The 22,285-nt window shown below is 40.8% G+C and overlaps 2 protein-coding genes across 12 annotated transcripts in view; both read right to left on the reverse strand.

Moving 5' to 3' along the window:
* depdc5 (DEP domain containing 5, GATOR1 subcomplex subunit) overlaps positions 1 to 12,263 on the reverse strand; it is a 29,580-nt gene extending 17,317 nt beyond the window's left edge. For all 11 annotated transcript variants that reach the window (XM_030751656.1, XM_030751655.1, XM_030751654.1 and 8 more), the window contains exons 1-22: positions 12,005 to 12,263; positions 11,677 to 11,744; positions 11,474 to 11,561; positions 11,335 to 11,381; positions 9,244 to 9,329; positions 9,085 to 9,168; positions 8,955 to 9,004; positions 8,751 to 8,820; positions 7,522 to 7,600; positions 7,370 to 7,431; positions 7,178 to 7,247; positions 6,677 to 6,749; positions 6,494 to 6,597; positions 6,325 to 6,399; positions 4,290 to 4,424; positions 4,150 to 4,211; positions 4,002 to 4,075; positions 3,137 to 3,206; positions 3,004 to 3,040; positions 2,802 to 2,922; positions 2,464 to 2,687; positions 2,183 to 2,383 (exon numbers count right to left, since the gene is read on the reverse strand). In XM_030751656.1, coding sequence (XP_030607516.1) covers positions 2,183 to 2,383; positions 2,464 to 2,687; positions 2,802 to 2,922; positions 3,004 to 3,040; positions 3,137 to 3,206; positions 4,002 to 4,075; positions 4,150 to 4,211; positions 4,290 to 4,424; positions 6,325 to 6,399; positions 6,494 to 6,597; positions 6,677 to 6,749; positions 7,178 to 7,247; positions 7,370 to 7,431; positions 7,522 to 7,600; positions 8,751 to 8,820; positions 8,955 to 9,004; positions 9,085 to 9,168; positions 9,244 to 9,329; positions 11,335 to 11,381; positions 11,474 to 11,561; positions 11,677 to 11,734 — 1,870 coding nt within the window. In that variant the 5' untranslated portion in view covers positions 11,735 to 11,744; positions 12,005 to 12,263. The remainder of the gene's footprint in view (positions 1 to 2,182; positions 2,384 to 2,463; positions 2,688 to 2,801; positions 2,923 to 3,003; positions 3,041 to 3,136; positions 3,207 to 4,001; positions 4,076 to 4,149; positions 4,212 to 4,289; positions 4,425 to 6,324; positions 6,400 to 6,493; positions 6,598 to 6,676; positions 6,750 to 7,177; positions 7,248 to 7,369; positions 7,432 to 7,521; positions 7,601 to 8,750; positions 8,821 to 8,954; positions 9,005 to 9,084; positions 9,169 to 9,243; positions 9,330 to 11,334; positions 11,382 to 11,473; positions 11,562 to 11,676; positions 11,745 to 12,004) is intronic.
* A 2,015-nt stretch (positions 12,264 to 14,278) lies between these two features.
* Positions 14,279 to 22,285, reverse strand: part of rab36 (RAB36, member RAS oncogene family) — an 8,610-nt gene continuing 603 nt past the window's right edge. The window contains exons 2-11 of the mRNA XM_030752205.1: positions 22,086 to 22,151; positions 19,819 to 19,910; positions 19,644 to 19,718; positions 18,128 to 18,229; positions 17,980 to 18,044; positions 17,801 to 17,852; positions 15,768 to 15,849; positions 15,176 to 15,266; positions 14,949 to 15,062; positions 14,279 to 14,864 (exon numbers count right to left, since the gene is read on the reverse strand). Of these exons, the coding sequence (XP_030608065.1) occupies positions 14,797 to 14,864; positions 14,949 to 15,062; positions 15,176 to 15,266; positions 15,768 to 15,849; positions 17,801 to 17,852; positions 17,980 to 18,044; positions 18,128 to 18,229; positions 19,644 to 19,718; positions 19,819 to 19,910; positions 22,086 to 22,145 (801 nt within the window). The 5' untranslated portion in view covers positions 22,146 to 22,151 and the 3' untranslated portion in view covers positions 14,279 to 14,796. The remainder of the gene's footprint in view (positions 14,865 to 14,948; positions 15,063 to 15,175; positions 15,267 to 15,767; positions 15,850 to 17,800; positions 17,853 to 17,979; positions 18,045 to 18,127; positions 18,230 to 19,643; positions 19,719 to 19,818; positions 19,911 to 22,085; positions 22,152 to 22,285) is intronic.

A 22,285-nucleotide genomic window follows, 5' to 3' on the forward strand; every position in this document is an offset into this window, starting at 1 on the left:
CATTTAGATAATCTACGAGAGTTATACGGGACTACAAATGTATGTTGATGACAGTTTTATTTAGGGGAGCAAAAGCTTGGTGTATGGCTGCAACCAAATGCCCAAATTGCACAGACAGGTTGGAACACTGCCTTGACTTTTCCCATTTGTTGCTTAAACAAAATCCTCTTTTGCACTTGGGATTTGTTTTCAATTCAAAGGCACTGGCAGTTATTTTTGCAGCTGGACTTATTCCAAGTGTATTTGTAGGAACTTCTCTTTCAGAGCACCAGCAGGAAAGTATTTAAACAAATTATACCCTGCTCAAAAAAAATATAGAGACACTTATGAAAACACATCAGATCTCAGTGGAAAACAAATCATGCTGTATAACAACACTGGGTAATGTGTTAGGAATGAAAGAATGCCACAATGTTTGATAGAAATTAAAATGATCAACATATAGAGAGCTGAATTAAAAAAAAAAAAAAAAAAAATCAAAGTGAAAAAATGATGTGGCCAAAAATTGCAGAAATTTTACTGCAGCAACTCAGTAGTCTGTATGGGAAAGAGAAGCGAGCAGAGGCAGACACACTACAGGAGAGAGCCGGAGTTTAATAATTACTAATTCTGGTTTAAAACACTAAATGTAACAGCGATGGAAGAGGAGAGCGGAAAGATGTGAGTGAAGAAGAAACATGCTTCCGTACAGTCCTCCAAAATCCCAAATGCATGCTGCTCGATGTGGATGATGTTGTTTAGTCAAATGATGATTGGTTTATAAGTGGGCTGGAAGAGGGAAGAGAGTGACAGCAGAGATCACCAGAAACCGGAGAAGCAGGGAAGAAAAAAGAAAAAAAAAAACCCACAGCCCGGCGGTATTGGAGGATAGCTGCAGTCAGTTCTGATAGCGACTCGCCTGGCGCAGTGCCAGGAGATCAAATGCTGGCTAGAACCCCGGTGGCTGCAGTGGACACGTCCCATTGTTTTTAACACTTTGTTTCACTTCAGCTCTTTGTATGTCATAACTTTGCTCTTCTCTACGACTGGCTGATGGACCAACAGCAGCACCAGCAAGAGTAGCCCACAGACAGTTGTACCACACTGACACTGCCCCCATCTGACAACAGACGCTCTCTGTATGTAGACGGGTAATCCGAGGCTGCCCACAGACTGCCAACTAACTGCCCACACGCTACCACCACTGAACCATCATTTCACCATAACAGGTGGTTTACTATAACTTTAAGCTTCATGAAAAACTAAAGTTTGAAGTTAATCTTAAAAGTAGAAAGCATCTGTCTCCTGAATCCAAACTGGGAGCTGGTTTCACATTAGAAAGAGTGACAGTAGAGTTGACTTTATGAGACCCCCCCCCCACAGCTGCCAGTTTAAAGCAGATTCAGAATATAAAACAAAACAAACCTGTACAACAGGTAAGTTGGTCACAACTGCAGTAATAACAGTAACTAGCTGTGTATATGAACTGTTATGTTGCTGATCTGATTTGTTTTAGGCACTTCTTTGTACTTGCTATTACACAGCACTGATATATAGCACCGATTTAAACAGTTTTAATAGAACTGATGATGGAAAATAGCCTGGCCCATCTACACATGCAGTTTTTAGAATTGATGTTTTGGCACTTTATTTTAGCTGAAAGAGAAGATCATGGCTAAGCTGGAAGCCTGGTCCCTCTGTGTAACAGACTACTTGAAGTACCCTCTGAAAGTCTATGTGAATGCAACACTATGGACAATCCCTGTTGCGGCCACAATGAGCAGTGCCCTCCATGAAAAAGAAGACCAAAGGCTAAGATGAAGGCAGCACAAAGGGAAGTTAACCAGCAATCAGAGCTGCAAAAAGGTGTGCTGAAGAGAGCTGTTCATACCTGACCTTAGAGACTGCCAAGCAAAGACTCACGACCTTGGCTAAATACTGGAGACAGAGCAATACCGGAAGGCCATATGGGAGAAGGATGCAACACACAACACCAATGCTGAAGAGCAGACAACAGCAACTTCTATACATAAATTCAAATTAGATTTTTGTATTCATCACCCCCCTGTGGATGTGACGTTACATTCCCACGTGTGCATTTGTTTCACGTGTCACGTTCAGTGTACGCCGCCCTTATGAAACGTCATAGTCAGCAAAATTTCTCTTCACGACAAAGTGTGTTTTCACTAGAATGTCACCTCACCGACAGGGAAGGTGTGCATCCAGCGGCGCCGGTTGGAGGTGAGCTTCATGGGCATCCTGGATGGGGTGAAGGGGTTTATGAGCGCTCTCTGAGGGGTGTAACCTCCTGGCCGGATGTGCAGCGTGGACTCAGCGCTCCCCACTGTGAACCTGCCAGGGGCGCTGGAGTCCCGCTGAGAGTCCATCATCTTCTCTAATAGCTCTGAACAACAGAATGAGATTAGAAAAGGAATGGGATGATTATATCACAACCCCTGCATGTGCAAACTCAGAGGCATTTACCTCTGGTACTGGTATATCCTAAAGAACTGCTGACTTCATACTGAACAGCAGGTATCCGGGGTATAAGCAGCATGTTGGACACGGGACCCAAACTGTCATCAGAGGCCAGGCTTCGTTGTTCGTCGGGACCTCCTGACCGTACTGGAGGGGACGCACCTATGCCAGTGCTGACATCCACTGAGCCCCAGCTCTTCCTCCCACTAGTCTCTTTGTCTCGACCCATCCTGAAAGACAAGCAGGCACTACTAGACAACAGGGATGAAGGGTCAAGAGAGAGAATGTCTCTGTGTATAGTGCTTTATCCAGTTTAGTTTAGTGCCAGAAAAGCAGGCAGATACCTGAAGTTAATGCTCCTCTGAATTCGCGAAGGACCTGGAAGTCGGAAAACCTGAGCATCGTAGGCGTCATAGTCAACCTGTATAGGCAGGCTGTTGTCTGAGTCCTTTGGGCCACAGAGAGCTACGAGAAATTAAAAAGTCGGCATGTGATTTCTGCTTCAAAGAAATTCAAAGACTGGAGAGATAATTGGTTAAAACTTACTGTGGTCTTTGCTGCTCTTAAACTTTTCTGCATGAAGCTAGAAATATTGGTCATTTTAATGAGATGTTAAACTCATGAAACACAATTTTTCAGGTCAAGCAACAATGTTGTAAGTAAAATAATGTGAATGTACCTTACGACCAGCAAGTTTAATTCGAGGGGTAAAGGAGCCACAAGAGTTCTGACTGTTGGAAGTGTAGAAGCTGCGGGCGTGGAGCAAAACAGAAACCCATCACTCAGGTTTACCTTTACAGTTTTATCATCCTTTTATTAAACCTTAATGTTTACACACAGGTTTTCTAAAGAGCTAGAATTAATCAACATTACATTTGCATGACTTGCACAACAATGAAAGTATGGAATCACTGACTTGGGACTTATTAAATAAATATTGACAAATCCCAGATTTGTGCAAGGAAACCTTTGCACAGATTATTTATGCTCAGATTTGTGTGTGTGCAGTGTTTGTAAATGAAGGTGTAGTGTGTGTCTGTTGTCCTGTCTCCCTCCCCTCAGCCCCGACCGGTCGCAGCAGATGGCTGCCCCTCCCTGAGCCTGGCTCTGCGGGAAGTTTCTTCCTGTTAAAGGGAAGTTTTACTGTCGCCAAATGCTCATTTTGGTCATTTTGACTGTTGGGTTTTCTCTGTAATTACTGGGCTTTACCTTACAATATAATGCACTTTGAGATGACTGCTGTGATATAAATAGAATAGAATAGAATTCAGGACTCACTTCAGGAATGTCATTGATTTTAACTCCATTAAAACATTGACAGAGTTTAACATAAGCAGTGGCAGCTTGAGCTTAAAGTCCAAAACAAAGCTACCACTAGCTGGTAAGACCCTACAGAAACATTTTTTTGGTAAAGGGATATTATTTGTCTTTGACTGTTTGCCAAAGATTCAGTATTTTCCATTAAATTCTGTTCACATCATGAAAGTGTCTTGCAGGTTGAGAGGCTTAAATAAACGTTCATTCTCATCATCGTGTTCTCTTGCCTGTGGTTGATCCAGTGAGGCAGGTTATAGTCGTCTCCCACCCGAGAGTCTCCGGGTGTCGTCCTGTTGTGCAGCTGCAGAGGGAGTGACACCATCAGTATCAAACAGACAGCCTGGTATACACACACTGATACTCTGGATGTGCTACCTTGAATAATGGCACTGCGTGCAGCGGCTGCTCCCCCATACACACCAAGTCTACGCCGATACCTAAAAGGGGACAACTTTAACTTTGCACGATCTCTAATTATGTGTTAACGATAATACTGGGTTTGCACATTCACTCACCGTTGTCAATCATACGCTGTTTGGTGAGAATCATAAGCAGACGGTCGACTTCAAAAACACCCACCCCAGGTGTGATGACCACTGACATCTGGCCTGTGCGGTCAAAGTTACGGTTGACGTAGTGCTTGTCAAACACTGAGGGGAAAACATGGTGACTCAGCTTTGCTTCTTTTAGGTAGTGACAGCCTAACTGGATTTCATCCTTGATATTAAAGAATAGGTTTTACAACTCTGCAGGTAAAGAAGCCCTCTTTTTGTTACTACACCATAGCACATTAGCAGAAGGAGGATAGTTTTTTTTTTTTTTTAGGGTGAAGCCATGAACTTTGAAAGATTTCCACCTGATTTGTTGAACTGAGTGTGTTGAGTCTCACATAAGTTACTGATGAACCTTCGTTATACAGAACAAGGACTGTAGATAAAACTACACTGTGTATAAAAGAGGGATGCAGCATCTAGATTTGAGAAGTGAAGCCAATGTGGAAGTGCCTTAAACCACTATTCTTTCCACAAGGAAGTGACTCCTCTGATTCCAAAAAGAGGTTTGGGAATATGGAAGTCTTAACCTGATTTCTGACTTTATGACCTCAGTACATACTACTGATGACTTTATGGCCTCAATCCTGAGTTTCACATCTTCTTCATTATAGATTCCTGATTTCTTTCTTTCTTTTTTTTTTTTTTTTTTTTTTTTTTTTGCATATTTGTCGTGCTTAAATGTTTCAGATCAAACAAATTTTAATGACAAAGATAATCAACCAAATCCGCAGTGTGCGGAAACTATAGTGCTTCATAGACCCACGGAGTGCTTCTGCTCCCCAGCCACTTGCCCTGAGGAGCCTCTCCCAGCCTGCTCCTACTCCTACTACTCCTAGGCAGCACGGTGGCATGGTGGTTAGCACTGCTGCCTCACAGCTAGAAGGTCTGGGCCTTGCCCCCTCTCTGTGTGGAGTTTGCATGTTCTCCCTGTGTCTGCGTCAGTTTCCTCCCACAGTCCAAAGACATGCAGTTACTGGGATTAGGTTAATTGCTGATTCTAAATTTCCCATAGATGTGAATGTGAGCGTGAATGGTTGTCTGTCTCTCTGTGTTGGCCCTGCGACAGGCTGGTGGCCTGTACAGGGTGTACCCTGCCTTTCACCCTATATGACAGCTGGGATAGGCTCCAGCTCCCTGTGACCCTGAACAGGGTAAGTGGAAGAGAATGGATGGAGACAAATATAACCTGAGTACATACAAAATGCAGCCCTTAATTGATGATTTCATTAAGGGAAAAGAAAAGCTATCCAAACCTAATGGCCCAAACCTCATAACAGGTTGTGCCACCCTTGGCAGCAACAGCTGAAATCAAGGGTTCATGATGACTAGCAGTGAGTCTTTCATAGCACTGTGGAGAAATTCTGACCCACTCTTCTTTGTGAGATTATTTTAATTCTGCAAATATGTGGTTAATCACACTTAATTCGTGATTTAACATAGGGCCAGGTAGGCTTAGATAGCTTATTTCCCTTAATAAATAAAATCATCATTTAAAAACTGCATTTTATATTTACTCAGGTTTCTTTGTCTAATTTTAAAATGTGTTTGATGATCTAAAACATCCAACAAACAACAACAACACCACCACAAATGCTCAACAAATTCTCTAAAGTGTTCATTCTGTGCTGGACTCAAACCAAACTAAATGTTTGTTTGCTCAAACCTTCACTGTGTCAGTCAGTAAAACTTCTAACGCTGCTATGTTACACCATTTTTTTTTTAATCATGCTGAAAATGACTAAATTAAAGCAACAACAACTATGACTTTTCCCAGTATGCATTTAAGACACACAGAAAGCTTCAATTTTGTCAATTTTCTTCAAACTACAAAAGAAAAAAAATGAGTCCAGGGAGCTTTATAAACATTTTTCCCCTCATGACCAGTGACCAGTTTCTGTGCCTGGGGCCTTAATGAAGGCTGGACTCGTCTGCACAGTGCTTTTTAAGTTATTACACATCCTTCAAGAAACTTTAGGGGAGAACCAGCGCTGCCTACCATTGAAGGACAGGTTAATGGCCTCCAGGTAGTTGCCTTGGGCAGCAGTGGAGTTGTAACCAACAGGAAAACCATCTGGGATGATTAGAAATGAACACAACATTTAGACTGCAAATGGGCACTGATCCAAAGATCTACTATTCAGTGAAGCATCTGACTCACTCACTACCTGCTTCTTTCAGTCGCACCAGGACAGGATACTGGATGAAGAGCTTTTTGATAGTGACGAGCATTGATGTCCACTCATCCCGTCTCTCATTCTGAGCCACGACCCTGATACAGATGATTTAGGAGAGAATCAAATGCCACAGTCAGTCATTTTCTTGAGCTCCAAGCCTGTTGGTGTGCTTACCTGTAGAAGTCTTCATAAAAGCGTCCCTCATGATCTTGTCTGATGGAGCCTCTGAGAATTTCTGGAAACTCCTCTGAGGAAAATGAGTCAGATATGTTCTTTCAGCATTGATTCAGTATAACCCTGTTTCTCAAAGAGTTAAGATGCTACACAGACATTTATTAAAAACAGACGACAATGCTTTGCAAATGATGCACAAGCTCGCGTTTAACAGAAAACAGTCCAAAACAATACAAACGTTAAAACTGAGCATTTTTTGTGTCATGCTTAAAAAAAAAAAAAAACACCCTAACCCTAACCCTAACCACCATGCTGCTAACTTCAAACAATCAGTGAAGAAAAATGAAAGAAAAAAAAAAAAAAAAGTGGATTTCATCATCTACAGTCCACAAAAGACTCAAAGATGTGAAGTCTCACACAAGACCAGTGTGAAAGCAACACTGAAACGTTTTTGGAAAACATTTTCACAGCTCACAGTGATCAGAAAGGAAGCAGACTCACCTACTGTTTTAGCATTGTAGAACGTACGTGAGAAAAGCACAACGGTCACCTCGTGACTGCAGTTCTTCTCCTGTTTTAATAAAAAACATATGCTCGATTGCACGTATTCACACAGTCATATTATGGTCATTGAAAGAAGGAAAAAAAAAAAAAGCAGAGCTATAACACATGCAAACAAAGAAGACCACAAACCTTCCACTTAGTGAAAAGGTCAGACAGAAAACCGTTTACAGCCTTCTCAAAGTAGAGATCGCCTGAGAGGAAACATTCAGAGAAGACGGTCACCTCCACAGGCACAGCATGAAAAGCTTTTCGTAAAACCAATAAGCTCATATACGACTCACCGTAGATGTCAAAGTCCCACATCTCACAGCTCATCTGGATAAAGATGTACACCATCGCCGACGTGGATCTGAACACCACCTGTGTCACAAGAGCACACGGCATTTCACACACCAGGAGGCCTCGTTGTAAGAAGCATAAAAAAAAAATGTAATGTTTGTCCCTACATTCTAGAGGATGCATTCAGCTTTTTAGATCTACTAAATATCAAGTTCACCAACATAACATTAGTGCTGACCACCAATTACTGAGTTACAGGACGTGAGGTTTGCTGCTTTTACATCACTGCGATTAAATCATTTGTGTTTCAGGTTTCTGTTTGAAAACCAGCAATTCCAGGATGTAACCTTCGGCTCGGAGAACTTAGGACAGCAAATTTCATTTGTTTTGGATTTGCAACGGGAGGGGTAAGGGTTGGGTCAAAGTGCTGCTATAGTAAAGCCAGTGAAGAAGTGTGTGAAGTTTGATGGCTCTAGCCTGAACAGTATGTGTCTGTGGTGTGAATTTGAACATCCTGGATGAGACTGTTCTAGTGTTATGGCCAACGTTAAAGTTTACGTGGAGCAGACACCGCCGATGCAACAACAACAGCTCGACTTTTCTTTGAAACAGCAGAGCTAAAAATAATGCAAAAGAAAAAAAGTATCAAGTAACCTACTGCCCACTGTAGTGTAAATACACATTAAATGTAGATTTCTGCACTTCTGCAGATTTTAGGTCTTTATTCAGGCAATAAAGATGAAGCAGGGACTCTGGGTCAAAACAGGGTTGATTCATTTAACTGCCTTCCTTTAAGAATATTCTCAGTTTTGTATGAAGTTCTAATGTCTTGTGAACATTTTTATAATGTGGGAATGAAAAAGGGTTAAAAATTGACTGCTTAGTCCTTTTGTTATGAATAAATATAATACACAGCTACGAGGGCACCTGGAGAGCACACCTTCTATGCTAAGCTATGCTGTGGTTCTGCATCCAAAACTCTGATAAAAATCTGAATATTCTTGCAGAACAAATGATATCCGCATAACGGCTCTTTCTCTGCTCTCCACCGCGTTTTAATGTAAATCTGCCAGGAATTTTCCAGGCAGACTAACAAATGGAAACAAAAGCCCTCTGCTGAGCCGTGACATCTTTGGCTGAGGTGAAGACCGATCGCTGATTAGCAATTATTAACAACGGATCAGAAAAATCAGCACCTGCCTTCTGCACCAGCTCTTAGTAAACCACTTACTCTGGTATCTTCACTGATGTAGCCACAGGTCACCTTCTCTCCCTTCACCCAGAGTTCACTGGCCTGAGCTCTAAAGAATCAAATGTATCTTAAGTATGTATTTAGTCATGGAAAAACTCTACGGTCACTTCACTCCTCATTATGAACAACATTAACAGCAAGTTTAAGTCACTGTAAGGGCCTTTTTATGTAAATGTAATGCACCTGATTCCTGCAAGCTCCACCTTCTGGGTAACATAAGCACATGTGCTCACCTACAAGAAAACACAAAACACAAACTTAAATGCTTTATCCCATGAAGCATTAAACTGGACTCATCAGTCACATGGCCCACCAGGCTCTTCTTCAGCTTCCACATGTCTCCTCTGCCAATGTACTGGTCCTTGAACGTCAGCTCCACCAGGTCCAGAGTCACATCCTGACAGGAAGAAAAAATGAATACCATCTGTCCCAGTGACAGCTGGAGGAGCTGCAGAGGACAGAATGAACGTACCTTAGGATCAACGATGTTAACAATGACATCCTGGTACGCACGCAGCTTGAAGGCCTGCGCTACAGTCTGGTCCACACTGATTGTCTCTGTGTAAGAACAACATGTTCATCCTCTGACTTTCATTCGATCGGGAGGTGGTGCTATTATTTTCCCCACTACTGGAGACATGATTTCTGCCAAATACTTTGGTCATTAACATTTAAGGCAACAAAAAGATATCAAACAATGAACATTAAATACCTAGAGCCCTAACACCTGAGGGTTAATACCACAAAAGGTGAAGAAAGAATAGAGGCAAAAGCAGAAAACAGTAACATTAAAAACAAACAAACACACAAAGGAGCTTTTGTTTTCCAAAAACTTTCCAAAAAGATTGAGATATCCATATATTTGGGTGTGCCCAGTAATATGCCATTTCTGAACAGTAAAGAAGAAAATGGAACCCCATCCTGGCACTTTTACAGTTTCATTGTTTAATCTTATGGTTGATTCATTTCTGACTTCTCAGAGAGGTCCAGTGTGCCGGCTCACATTTGGGTATCAAAACATGAAATTAAAAGCCAGACTTTGTGATGCTGGACGGTCTTTGAGACAAATAGGGCAAAACATATATTGTTCCCACAGTATGGTCACGTACGCCTTGGAGTCAATTGCTGAGACTGGTACTTACAAACTGTGCCAATGAAGAGGCAGAAAACAAAAGCTGACTGACGCAGATGTCAGACACCTCAAAATTTTAAGCATTAGAGACATAAGGAAGAGCATTTCTGATCTTCAGGTAAAGATAAATGCTTCCAGATCAGAGTTTGAGAAGGTCTTAGGAATGACAATAAGCAGACGGCAGAACAAACAAGGGTTAAAGGGAAGAATAGCTGCTAAGAAGCCATCACTGAGGCCTGAAAACATCCAAAAACACTTCAGATTTGCTGAGGCACACAAACACTGGATTGCAGACGACGGGAAGAAAGTACTCTGGACAAACGAGTTCAAGCTTGAACTCTTCAGCCGGCATCGTCACATTTATGGACTAAATGGTAAATGGACTAGTTCTTATATAGCGCTTTTCTACTCAGATATGAGCACTCAAAGCGCTTACACAACACGTTCACATTTACCCCATGCACACGCATTCATACAAGCACTTCCATGATTAATTAATTAAGCTAAGTGCTTTAATCGTCTAACATTCACTCACATTCATACTCCGACGGAACGGTCGGAGAGCAACTTGGGGTTAAGTATCTTGCCCAAGGATACATTGGCACGCAGCCTGCAGTAGCCAGGAATTGAACCACTGACCTTCCAATCAGTAGATGACCTGCTCTGCCTACTGAGCTACAGCCACCCACATTTATGTCAGCAGAAAAGCTGGAAAATGTTTTGATACTAGATGCACCCACAGTTAAACACGATGGAGATTCCATTATGGTATGAGGTTCAATTTCAGGGAGTGGTGTGGGCAAATTAGTGAAAATCTACAGTATCATGAACAAAGTCAACCAGAAAAATCTTGGTGCATTGTGGAATCCCTTCTGGACTGAAACTGACCAATCGTGGGTTCACATACGAACAGAACAACGACCCCAGCTTTGAATGACTTTCAAAGCTGTGCAGAAACTAGAAGGAATGGCCAAGTCCGAACTTGAACAGATTTGGGATTTAGTGGATTCAAAGATAGATGGCACAAAAATTTAATTCAAAGCAAGTCTCTGGTAACAGCTTAAATGGCCAACGATTTCAAAAAATGATTCATTTATGCACAAGTAAACCCTGTGAACCAAAAGCTCAGGCTTCAGACTGATCTAAGCATTCAGTTTCAGACAGTTTTTTTCAACTCCTGCCTCTAAATGGAGTCAGTGAGAAGGGACATCTCGAAGCAGGAGAGGAGGTAAAAATGGCTGGGTTCCTTGGTTTGAGGCCAGCAGGAAAATAAATAAATAAATACACATATAAAACTCTACTAATCAATTAGTCAACTATGCATCATATTTTGTATTGCAGCCATAAGCTTTCAGGTTTAATCTTATCAAGAATAAATGACATGCTTAAACATGCCAGACACACTGCTACCTAAGATCAGAATTCATTTACCTTTCTGCAGGTCCTCTTTCAGGCTCTTCACCTGCAGCAGTAGAGGACTGGGAATATTTCAAAAGGGACAAGGCCACATTATAATTGAATTGGCAGATGGTCAACCATGTAAAAATACAGCAAGCATGCATGAACTCACCTGTATTCATCGGTGGGATGTGCAATCTCAATTATATTCCCCAAAGCGACTTGAGGGAAAACTTTTGGGTTGACAACCACCTCGTCATCTATTCAAAGGGCAAGTTCATTTTAAACAAACAAACAAACAAACAAAAGCAATCCTACAGCAATCAAGTATTTCGAGAGAAACAAACATGGAGAAGCCGACAAGTCTCTGCTTACCGCTGCCACCGAAACCTTTCTTGTGCAGCACCAGTTTATAGGACTTAGTGGTCTTCATGATGAACCCGCTGATAAACAAAACCATCACATCATTAGTGACTCTCAAACTAGCACCAGCCCTGGTATTTATTAGCTGTCACTTACCATTATAACCCTGGCACCTATTTTATTATCTGAATATTATTTTCGAGCAGCTTTCTAAACTAGACAAACCAACGTGAACGACTCAAATAAAGTTGTTGACCCTGTCATGGTACGTTTTCCCGTGATACAGCTTAATAAAACATCAGGGCATAAAGATGTGAACGCACGCAGATAAAAGACGTACCTGAACTCTCTCCAACAATTCACTCCCAGCAGCTCAAACTGCACAGAGATGTTGACATTTGCTAGCCTAGCAAATGACTAGTAGCTAGTTTAAGGCAACTCACACCTAGCTAATAACCAGCTTAACTGACACGAGCCCCAAGGCAGCTACCGGCAAAGAAAATGCATCCATGTGAATCAGATAAGTTTTAAGCACTGCTTTGGCCAGACATGTAAAACGGTTGTGTGGCTAACTATTAGCCACACTCCTTATACTTCCGCCATAACATGGAAACAAGTAATGCAATTGGTTCTCTGCCGCCCAGAGAGGGTCTTAGCAAAGCACGAGGGCTCACTCCGCTCCTTTCCGCCTTCGCTTTTTTTTCATTCAAAGTTTGTGTAAATAAATTTTAAAATGTCCTCAAATTAAAGACATATTTTATACATTATTAAAAATAATAATGGCGTTGATATTCGAAGGCTTATGAAATATCGATTTCATGTCAATAGTGCGCAAATAATAAAAAATTGTGCAACAGTTATAACAGCGCTTTTGTGCGCTTTTATACTGTAACGTTAGACTCATTCAACACCTCCATGTAATTGCATTTCGAATTTGAGTTCCCATAAAGACGACACACAAAGTTACAGACTGATAGTTAACATTGGTGACTACACCAACACCAATAAATCCCTTTTTGCTATTCTTCTTAGCTCATGCCCATGACCAATGTGCAGGATGTAACCTGCATTAAAAATAAAGTACAATCTCTTTCAAATCTAAAGTTTTATACATAAGGACATAATAAAAAGCGTGTCCACATCAGATCTTAAACTTACTTAGATACAACCTAAGATGAACAAAAAAGACATGACATATTGCACCATGTCAATTTTTAACTAAAACTTAGCAAAAATGCAGAAGAATCCATCCATCCATCCATTTTCTTCCGTTTATCCGGGGTCGGGTCACGCAGCAGCCCAAGCCCAGACTTCCCTCTCCCCAGCCACCTCCACCAGCTCATCCGGAGGGACCCCAAGGCGTTCCTTGGCCAGACGAGAGATATGATCTCTCCAGCGTGTCCTGGGTCTACCCCGGGGCCTCCTCCTGGTAGGACATGCCTGGAACACCTCACCCAAGAGGCGCCCAGGAGGCATCCTAGTCAGATGCCCGAATCACCTCAACTTGCTCCTCTCGATGTGGAGGAGCAGCGGCTCTACTCTGAGCTCCTCCCAAATGGCCGCACTCCTCACCTCCTCACACTCCAGAAGCAGTGTGTAAAAAACAAACAAAAAACTATGTAAATGGACTAGTTCTTATATAGTGCTTTTCTACTCTGTCTGAGCACCTAAAGCAGTTATACATGATTACATTTACCCCATTCACACAGGCACTATCCATGATTAACTACATGCTTTTATTATATAACATTCACACTCCAATGCTTGCATCAGAGAACAACTTGGGGTTAAGCATCTTGCCCAAGGACACATTGGCATGCAGCCTGGAGCAGCCAGAAACCAAACCGCTGACCTTCCAGTCAGTAGGTGACCTGTTCTACCTCCTGAGCTACAGCCACCCATGAATCAATAGCATGTGGAATCACAAGCACCAATAACTTTTCTGTATGACTCTCAGTCTTCCACATTGCTGTGGAGGAATTTTTAGCCCAGTTTTCATTACAATGTTACAATCTTAGCTTTCCAGGTTTTGATTTATATACAACTCTCTGAAGGTTCTTTCACAGCATTTCAGTCAGGCTGAGCCCCTGATCACCCCCTCCCCTGTGCTTCACAGTTGGAATGAGGTATTTGTACTGATATGCTGTGTCTGGTGACACTACACGAACATCTCCACTTTGATCCATATGACATTGTTCTAGAAGTCTTGTTTAGAAGTGTGGTGACCTTGGGGTGAATTTGGAGGGATGTCCACTCCTGGGAGTGGACAAGTGGAAAACCACCAAATTCAGTTTTCCACTTGTGAATAATCTTTCTCACTGTAGAATAATAGACTTCAAATTATTCTGGAATTGCCTTGTAAACCTTCTCAGATTGATGGCAGCAACGGTTTCTTCTTTGGTATCATTGTTGATGCTTTTCTTACTTGGCATTGCGTTGACACACATCTGAATCCTCTTTCATAGAGGTGCTCACACTTGCTAATGATCAATCAAGTGAATTATCAGCACCTGGCTGCTACTTTCCTTTTTAATTCCTATGGAAGCAGTAAGGGTGTACTTATTTCACACTGGTAAATAAAATTTTATTATATTCCATTACATAAAACCTTAGAACCAAAAGAATGTTTGTTTTTTTTAACAATGACTGTATGAATCATATTTCAAATACTTAAAATAAACATGTTAACAAAAACCCATTTGCACTTTTATTACTTTGTTTACAACATTGTGTGTGTTAGTGTAATGTGTCAATGGGTAACACATATTTCACAATAAAATTGATCAGAAGAATAAAAAGTATGACAGTATAAAGAATGAAATCTAAAATATACATGTAAAATTTCAGTCTGAGCACTACAGTCCACCTGTATAGAATTGTCCAAAACTACAGGAGGACACTGTGACCTGGGCTGACTGTAAAGAGACACATTAATCCTAATTTTTCACTGACTTAGTATCAGTGAAAAATGCCCCTTACTGGCAGCTTCAAACCAATGACTGTAGGTTAAGCCTTTAAAAACCATCAGGGTACCTCAACTAAATCTAATAGAACATGTCTTAAGTCACATTTTCAGTTCAGTGGAGCACGCTTAGTCCCTTTTGGTCTCAGCAGTTTTGACTGTTCCAGTTTTCATCTGCAACACTTTCTCTTCTTGGCTTTGGGTGATGTCTCCTCCTCCATGTTGGCACAATCTGACCCTGATGAGACAAGTTCATGTACATATTTAACACAGGAGGGAATTTTACTATCAATATCTATGACTTTAGGGCTGAGTTACTTACCGATACCATCTCCAGGCCCGATCCCAGCATGAACTGCACTTCTTACTTCTTTCAGTACGCAGCTCTCAAATGCCAAAGCTGCCACCCTGAAGAAAAAGTCCTGTATGTTCTCTCCTGAAAATAAGAAAAATAAGCAGTTTCTTATAATGGCTTTTTTTTGGATGCATTATAGTGGATGTAATGGACGATGTAAGATACCACTGACAACTACAGGATCACGATTTTACCCGTTTTAGCCGAAACAGCCCAAAACTCTGCATTCATTTCTTTGGCAATGCTGATAGCATCTTTTTCTGTCCTCCATCTTTCCTGACGGGGCTTAAAAACAAGATATCTGGGTAACATAATTACAAAATGTACTTGAAATCAGCACAACGTACATACACTCACCAGCCACTTTGTTAAACACACCTTGCTAGTACCTTGTTGGACCCCTCTTTTTCCATGACATAGATTCTACAGAGTGGTGGGAATATTCCTCAGATCTGGGTGCATATTGACATGCAGTTGCTGACCATATGCGCAGCTGCTGCAGGTTTGTCAGCTACACCTACCTCTATGATGGAAGTCTCACCACATCCCATAGGTGCCTACTGGATTAGGACCTGGGGACTGGGACCTGACTGCCATGTTCAAGAAGCCAGTTTGAGGTGATTTGAGCTTTGTGACATGGCGCATATCTTGGCCATGTCTACATACCTAAATGCACTGAGTTGCGTGATTGGCTGATTAGATATTTGTGCCAACAAGCAGTTGAACAGGTGTATCTAACATGTGGCCACTGAGTGCATATTTAAAAAAAAAAAAAAACATACTCACCAATAGGTCAGTTTTATTACCAACCAAGAAGATGGAAACGGACTCAGGCTCATTTTCTTTCAAGGACTCCTGCAACCACTGGCTAAAATAATTAAATAAATATATTATATTTACTTTAAGTACCAATTTCCTACTAACTTGTCATTTAAAACAAGCTGATTCCCTTCAAATAAAAAAAAATCATGGATACTGAAATATAAGTGGTTCCTGACATGTGCAGAAATGTGAGAGCTACTTGAGCATTTAATCTTGATTTCAAACTCAATCATCATCCACGTCTCTTCCACCATAACTGTCTAATATTAACTCTGGTATTAGTTCTGTTTTCATCTCCACTGAGTCCTGAGGTAAATAGTTAATGGAGTCCACATATCTTTATACAATGACACAGCTTTTTCCTTTTAGCAGTATGTTTTTCTGGTCAACCTGGTGGCAGCAGTGGCTTCTGGAAGGGCAGCAGCAGTGGTCTGCAGCTCCACCACCATGGCAGCAGCAGCTTTTCGCCGCTCAGAAGGAGGACATTTCTTCCCCACCATTGGACGTAGCTCACTGAACTCCACATACACACCACACAAACCTCAAAAAATGAATACCCACCCCCCACACTCTCTTTTGGCTCCTCAGTTTTCAGATCATGCATTTCCAATAACATGCTCTTAAGCATCCATGTGATTGTGATACAAAGCAACCCATGTGCCTATACTCAGATGAGTTTTATTAAGAAAAAAAAAAAAAAAAAAGAGTTTGTAAGGAGCTGTTACAGCTCTCTTATTAACAAAGTGTCATTCTCACCTGGCCTGTAGAAAGCCTTTATTTGAATTCACAGAAATAGCCAAACATTCCCCCACAAACAGACCTTTTTTTCACCAGGATTGTATGGTGTATATGTGGTGTTCAGAAGGTGGGTGGTGTGTGGGGGTGGGGGGCATAATATTCACAACTTGTACTGCAGGAATCTGCAGCGGCTTCTGAAGGGTGCAAGGTGCTCAACCCAGATGTTGCCCCCTGGATTGAACAGGAGTGGGAAGCACGGTTTCTACTGTCCCAAATATTCTGGAAAGCACAAAGTTTGTCTCTGTCAGTTGGTCATTGAACCGGAGACTGGTGCTTATTTGAAATCACTTCTTCTACACTGAAATGCCTCTTCATTTTTGCTCCGGGTCTTTCTCCTCCTCTGATGAAATGACCCCTCAGCCAAACTGCATCTTTGGCTGTGAAAGCAGCCAGGTGCATGAACATACTAAAAACATTTTTGTAGTTTTTTGAGTACGTCAAAAGGCAGGAGGTCATGATTTTACTCAAGCACCTCTTCAAAGACACATGAAACATCCCTCAAAGGTGACCTTTTTTCACTCCTAAAATAATCAATCTGTGCTAACAGATTCTCTCTCTCAGCGTCAGGCTTACGAGTGTACCACTCTGAGCGTACCCAATCACATCTGATCTTGGAAGCTAAGCCGGGTTGGGCCTGGTTAGATGGGAGACCACTTGGGAATACTATTTGGTGGTCAGGAGGTAGAGCAGGTCATCTACTAATTGGAAGGTTGGTGGTTCAATCCTTAGCTGCTCCAGTCTGTGTGCCAAAGTATCCTTGGGAAAGATACTGAACCCCAAGCTGCTCTCTGGTGTGTTCATTGGAATTTGAGTGTGTGCAAATGTTAGACTACATTTAGATGGAGCAAAAAGTGCTTGTGTGAATGTAGTCCTGTTATATATAGTAATGCGCTTTGAGTGGTCAAGTAGAAAAGCACTATAAGAACCAGTCAAGTCTATACTTAAACAGAATCACTTGTTGTTGTAGTGGTTCTCTATGACAGCTGAGACTGTTGATGTGAGCTTAGTGTAGAGAAAGTAGAAAGCCAAAACAAGTAGCCAAAGGATGTTGTGAAGCAGCAGCGTCAAGTGATAATTTGGATAATATAAGAGTGTCAAGGCTCATATATTTGTAATGGGTAATAATTAGAGAGATCATAAACTAAACAGAGATGAAGCAGTTTGTAGTTTGGACTAAACCCAATGACAATCTGACGTACCGTGCATGATCTAGAGACTTAATGTTTGCCATGTCAAAGACTGAGACAATGACTGAAAAAGAAGAACAAGAACTCTTCATATCATTAGTTTACACAGGCTAAAAAGCAAAAACAAAAACCACTAGAAAACATTAGAACAGCCATCTCTGTCAGAATTAGAAATCACAACAGCTTCTTACCCATAGCACCTCTGTAGAACGCAGAAGCGACAGACCTAAACCTTTCCTGACCTGCAGTATCCCAGCTGGAAGAAAACATTACCAATTAGCACGAATGAAGAAAAACAACATGCTATAGTGTAATTACAGTACTTTAAAGTCTACTCACATCTGAAGAGAAAAGGGTACTCCACATATGTGAAACCTCTCAATCTCAAAGTCCACTCCTATGGTGGCTTTGTATCCTCTTAGAAACACATTTTTACAAAATCTGAGAACAGGAAGAACAAAACAGATTTGACTATATTCTTCAACAACCAGTGGTTATATAGTGTAGGCAAGAGTTCCTTAAACCTTTACATAAAACATGTTCTAAATGTAGATATATGCATTATGGTTTTTAATCATGTTGGATGTATCATAATATAGGGTTTAAATAAATATTAAACTAATTAAATGTAGTAACATGGCAAATATTGGATGGGGGAATGATGTTCCAAGAAAAATATTTTTTTTAAAAACTCTTAGACACACCTTAATCAGCATGTGCAATTGTAGACGATAGCTTTTGTCCATTACATCATCCAGATCATTGTGTTTTCTTCTTCTGATTACACCCGATTCACAGCAATGTCTCTGAGAACATCCAGATTCTAAACCCACAACTCTTTCCAGTCGGTATAGTATTTTGCATTTGACTGCAAGTTTTAATTTAATAAAGGTCATCAAGTACAGGCATAACACACATGTGGCTTGTGTCATCCCTGCAATCCTGTAAAATGAATGATGAGCTTGTTCTAAATATAAGACTTTAATATCTCCCACTATCTACCAATTTAGGAGAATATTCAAGTTTATTTTTTTAAATTTACAAATTAGATCTATAGATTTATGAGCCCTCTCTCAGAATGTCTCGTCTCTTCCCTGGGTCCACGTTTCTTTCAGGTGGACCTTGATTGCAGATGCTAATTGTAATGTGCGTCTCCATTTGGGTGACATACCAAAAGGAATAACAGACACTTCATAAAAAATAAAATTGCTCAGATGGTCAAAGTCTTAATCTTTTTACATCTATAACTGGCTTGAAATAATCACTGGTTGATGAGATGGAAAGAATCAACATGTGTGGGTTACAAACACTGAGGATTAATGTTGACACTGTAACATCAACAAGATGGAAAATACCTGTTGGAATAGATCTGTTCAAAGTCCTGTCGCTGATACCAGACTGATTTGTTTTCTCTCACTAGATCACTGCACTATAGTATTTTTTTCACTGCAATTCACAATCTACCACTGGGGACAGCCAGTGTTGTTCACAGTGTGCAGTGTGATCTCACGACAGCCCTGTTCACATTGCATGGCGACAAAGTGTTAAAGCGAGGGGGGAGATGAGGAAAAGGGGAGCAGAAATTACAATTTCGAGCGTTCTGTTAAACATAAATTCTCAGGAGCTCAGTGTTGCCAACGTAGCAACATTTCAGAACCACTTAGCAAGTTTGTTTTTTTTAAGTGGAAAATTTAGCAACTTTTTCCATGCATAGTGTGGCGTAGTGCCGTGAATTTTTTTTTCTGGCTTGAACTCTGTATAATTATTGGAAAACAACCAACTGTAGTTAATATAGACTGATTATGATGCCTGTTCCTACTGTTTTAACTTAGCTCTACTTACAATACTAATGTACCTTTTAAGGATGCAGGTCTTCCCAACATTAAAATCGCCAACCACCACCACTTTTGACATTTTGTTTGGGTCCCACCTTTAAAAGAATATAGACGTTTTGTTTTCTGTCCCCATCAGACAGATAATACATGCATGGTTTTACTATGACAGTGACAACAAAAAAGCAGGAGACTCACAGCTGGGGCCTGGCACCACTGTTGTTACAGGCTACAATGGCTTGAATGTCCCAGTCTTTCTTCAGCTGCAGGGAGGATTCAGGTGTGTAGCACTGACATGGATTGGACACACAATGCAAATATGTATGTTTTACACTGTGACAAGGTTCAGTCTCTTGTACTAAAATTATTGGCTGATTGGCAGATGCTTGCAAGTGTTCACCTTGCTAGTTATTTTGAAACATAGAAAACCATAACTTCTTGTCCAATTTTGATCTCAGCTATGTAGAGGTGGAAATAATTACTTGATCCCCTGCTGAATTTGTAAGTTTTCTCACAAAGAAATGAACAGTCTCTAATTTTTAGGGTAGTTTCATTTATTGGGGAGAGACAGAATATCAACCAAAAATCCAGAAAAACACATTACATAAAAGTTATGAACTGATTTGCATGCCACTGAGTGAAATAAGTATTTTATCCCCAAGCAAAACATGACTTGGTATTTGGTGGAGAAAGTCTTGTTGGCAAATACAGCAATAAGATGTTTCTTGTAGTTGGTCACCAGGTTTGCACACATCTCAGGAGGGATTATGGCCCACTCCTCTTCATGTTTTGGGTCACTGTCATGCTGGAAGACCTATCTACACGATACATGGCCCCATCCACTAGCCCCTCAATGCGGTGAAGTCGTCCTGTACCCTTAGCAGAAAAACAGCCCCAAAACATAACGTCTCCATCTCTGTGCTTGACTTCTTCCAAACAAGGCACATCGAGTTGATGCCAAAGAGCTCAGTCTTGGTTTCATCTGACCACAGCACTTTCTCCCAGGCCTTCTCTGAATCATTTAGATGTTTACTGGCAAACTTAAGACAGGCCTGTACACATGACTTCTTACTGATGGTCTTGTAGCTCATTCCAGCCTTGTGCAGGTCTACAATCTTGTCCCTGATGTCCTTTGACAGCTCTTTGGTCTCACCCCTGGTCGTGGAGATGTTGGAATGGAAGAAACTGATTCTGTGGACAGGTGTGCTTTATACACATAAGCTGAGTTCAGGAGTATCTGTAACTGACTGATTGTAATCTGTGTGCTAAATGGGCACACAGCTGATCTGTGGGAGCAGGAATTCTGGCTGGGCTGTAGGGGATCAAATACTTATTTCAATCAATGACATGTGAATCAATTTATAACTTATATGTAATGTTTTTTGGCTGATATTCTGTCTCTCCATTAAAATGAAACTTCAATAAAAATAGGGACTGTTAATTTCTTTGTGAGTGAGCAAACTTATAAATTCAGCAGGGGAATCAAATTATTTCCCCCACTGTATATTATAGATTCTTAACCCAAGCATATGTTGACTCACACTGGTTGGCAGCTGCAGCAGTCTAAATATCATGATCCACTACTGATGCTAGGGTCATTCCATGTTTCCAACATGACCATTTGTGATTTACCTGAAATTATTCACTTCTTAAATGGGAAAACTACAAAATTTTAACTCTCAATTATTAGTTTGCTCCTTTTTTTTTGTGATAAAGTCAGGGACTATTACCCCAGGACAGGACAGCTTGTATTGGGGTAATAGTTCATAAATAATTTAGCCTAATCAATGAGACACACATTGTCTCATGCACTAGCTCTCTATCACAAAATCTGTCAATTTTACAAGTACTGGAATATAAACTCTGTGAACAAAAATATGAATTTCTCAAAATTTCAGTTTGGGAAAGTGATGCAGAACACCATCAAAGACTTTGTATATGTTACTTCAAGATACCAAATCTTTCCAGAAAACTCAAATTGAGGTTGTTACATGTCATTTTTGGAGAATGACAAACTTTCATGAAAATACATTTTTAAAATTTTTACATGAGCTATTGAAATACCATATTCCTGAAGTAGCTGATATTTGGCCTAAAAGTTTTGCTTAAGCAGTTATCTAGCTAGAGTCATTTAAAAACGCTGCCCCTGACTTCAACACCCCATGCTTCATTTGAAAGACAGCATGAGCAAAATAATAACGGAGATCTAAAATTTGTTAGTTTTCCTATTAAGAAGTGTATCATCACCCTGGATTTTACTTTCCCCAGTGAAATCAGACGTGGTTGTGCTGGGAATTCTTAAATTTGGTGAACTGATATAGAATGACCCTTAAGCATCTGAGAAAGGTAGAAATTATTTTCCCTGCACTCCTACAACACTGTGGTTAAAGTAGTTCTCTGGATCTGACTAAACAATTGTCACTAGTGTACAGACGAAAACAAATAACTTTAAAAAATGGAGGTACCTGTGGGAATTCCCTGATGACCCTGTCCGGAAGCATCATCTGTTCCCTGCTGGCCTGCATGATTACCTATGGAGGGAATTTGTAAAAGTTAGCTTTATCTAATATACATATGTCAGACTCAAGGTCTGCGGGCCAAATCCGGCCTGCGAGATGATTTCATTTAGCTATTATTAATAAGTTCCTGCAGCTTCAAGGACTGG

This window comes from Archocentrus centrarchus, chromosome 17 (genome assembly GCF_007364275.1).
Source record: "Archocentrus centrarchus isolate MPI-CPG fArcCen1 chromosome 17, fArcCen1, whole genome shotgun sequence".
Taxonomy (NCBI): domain Eukaryota; kingdom Metazoa; phylum Chordata; class Actinopteri; order Cichliformes; family Cichlidae; genus Archocentrus; species Archocentrus centrarchus.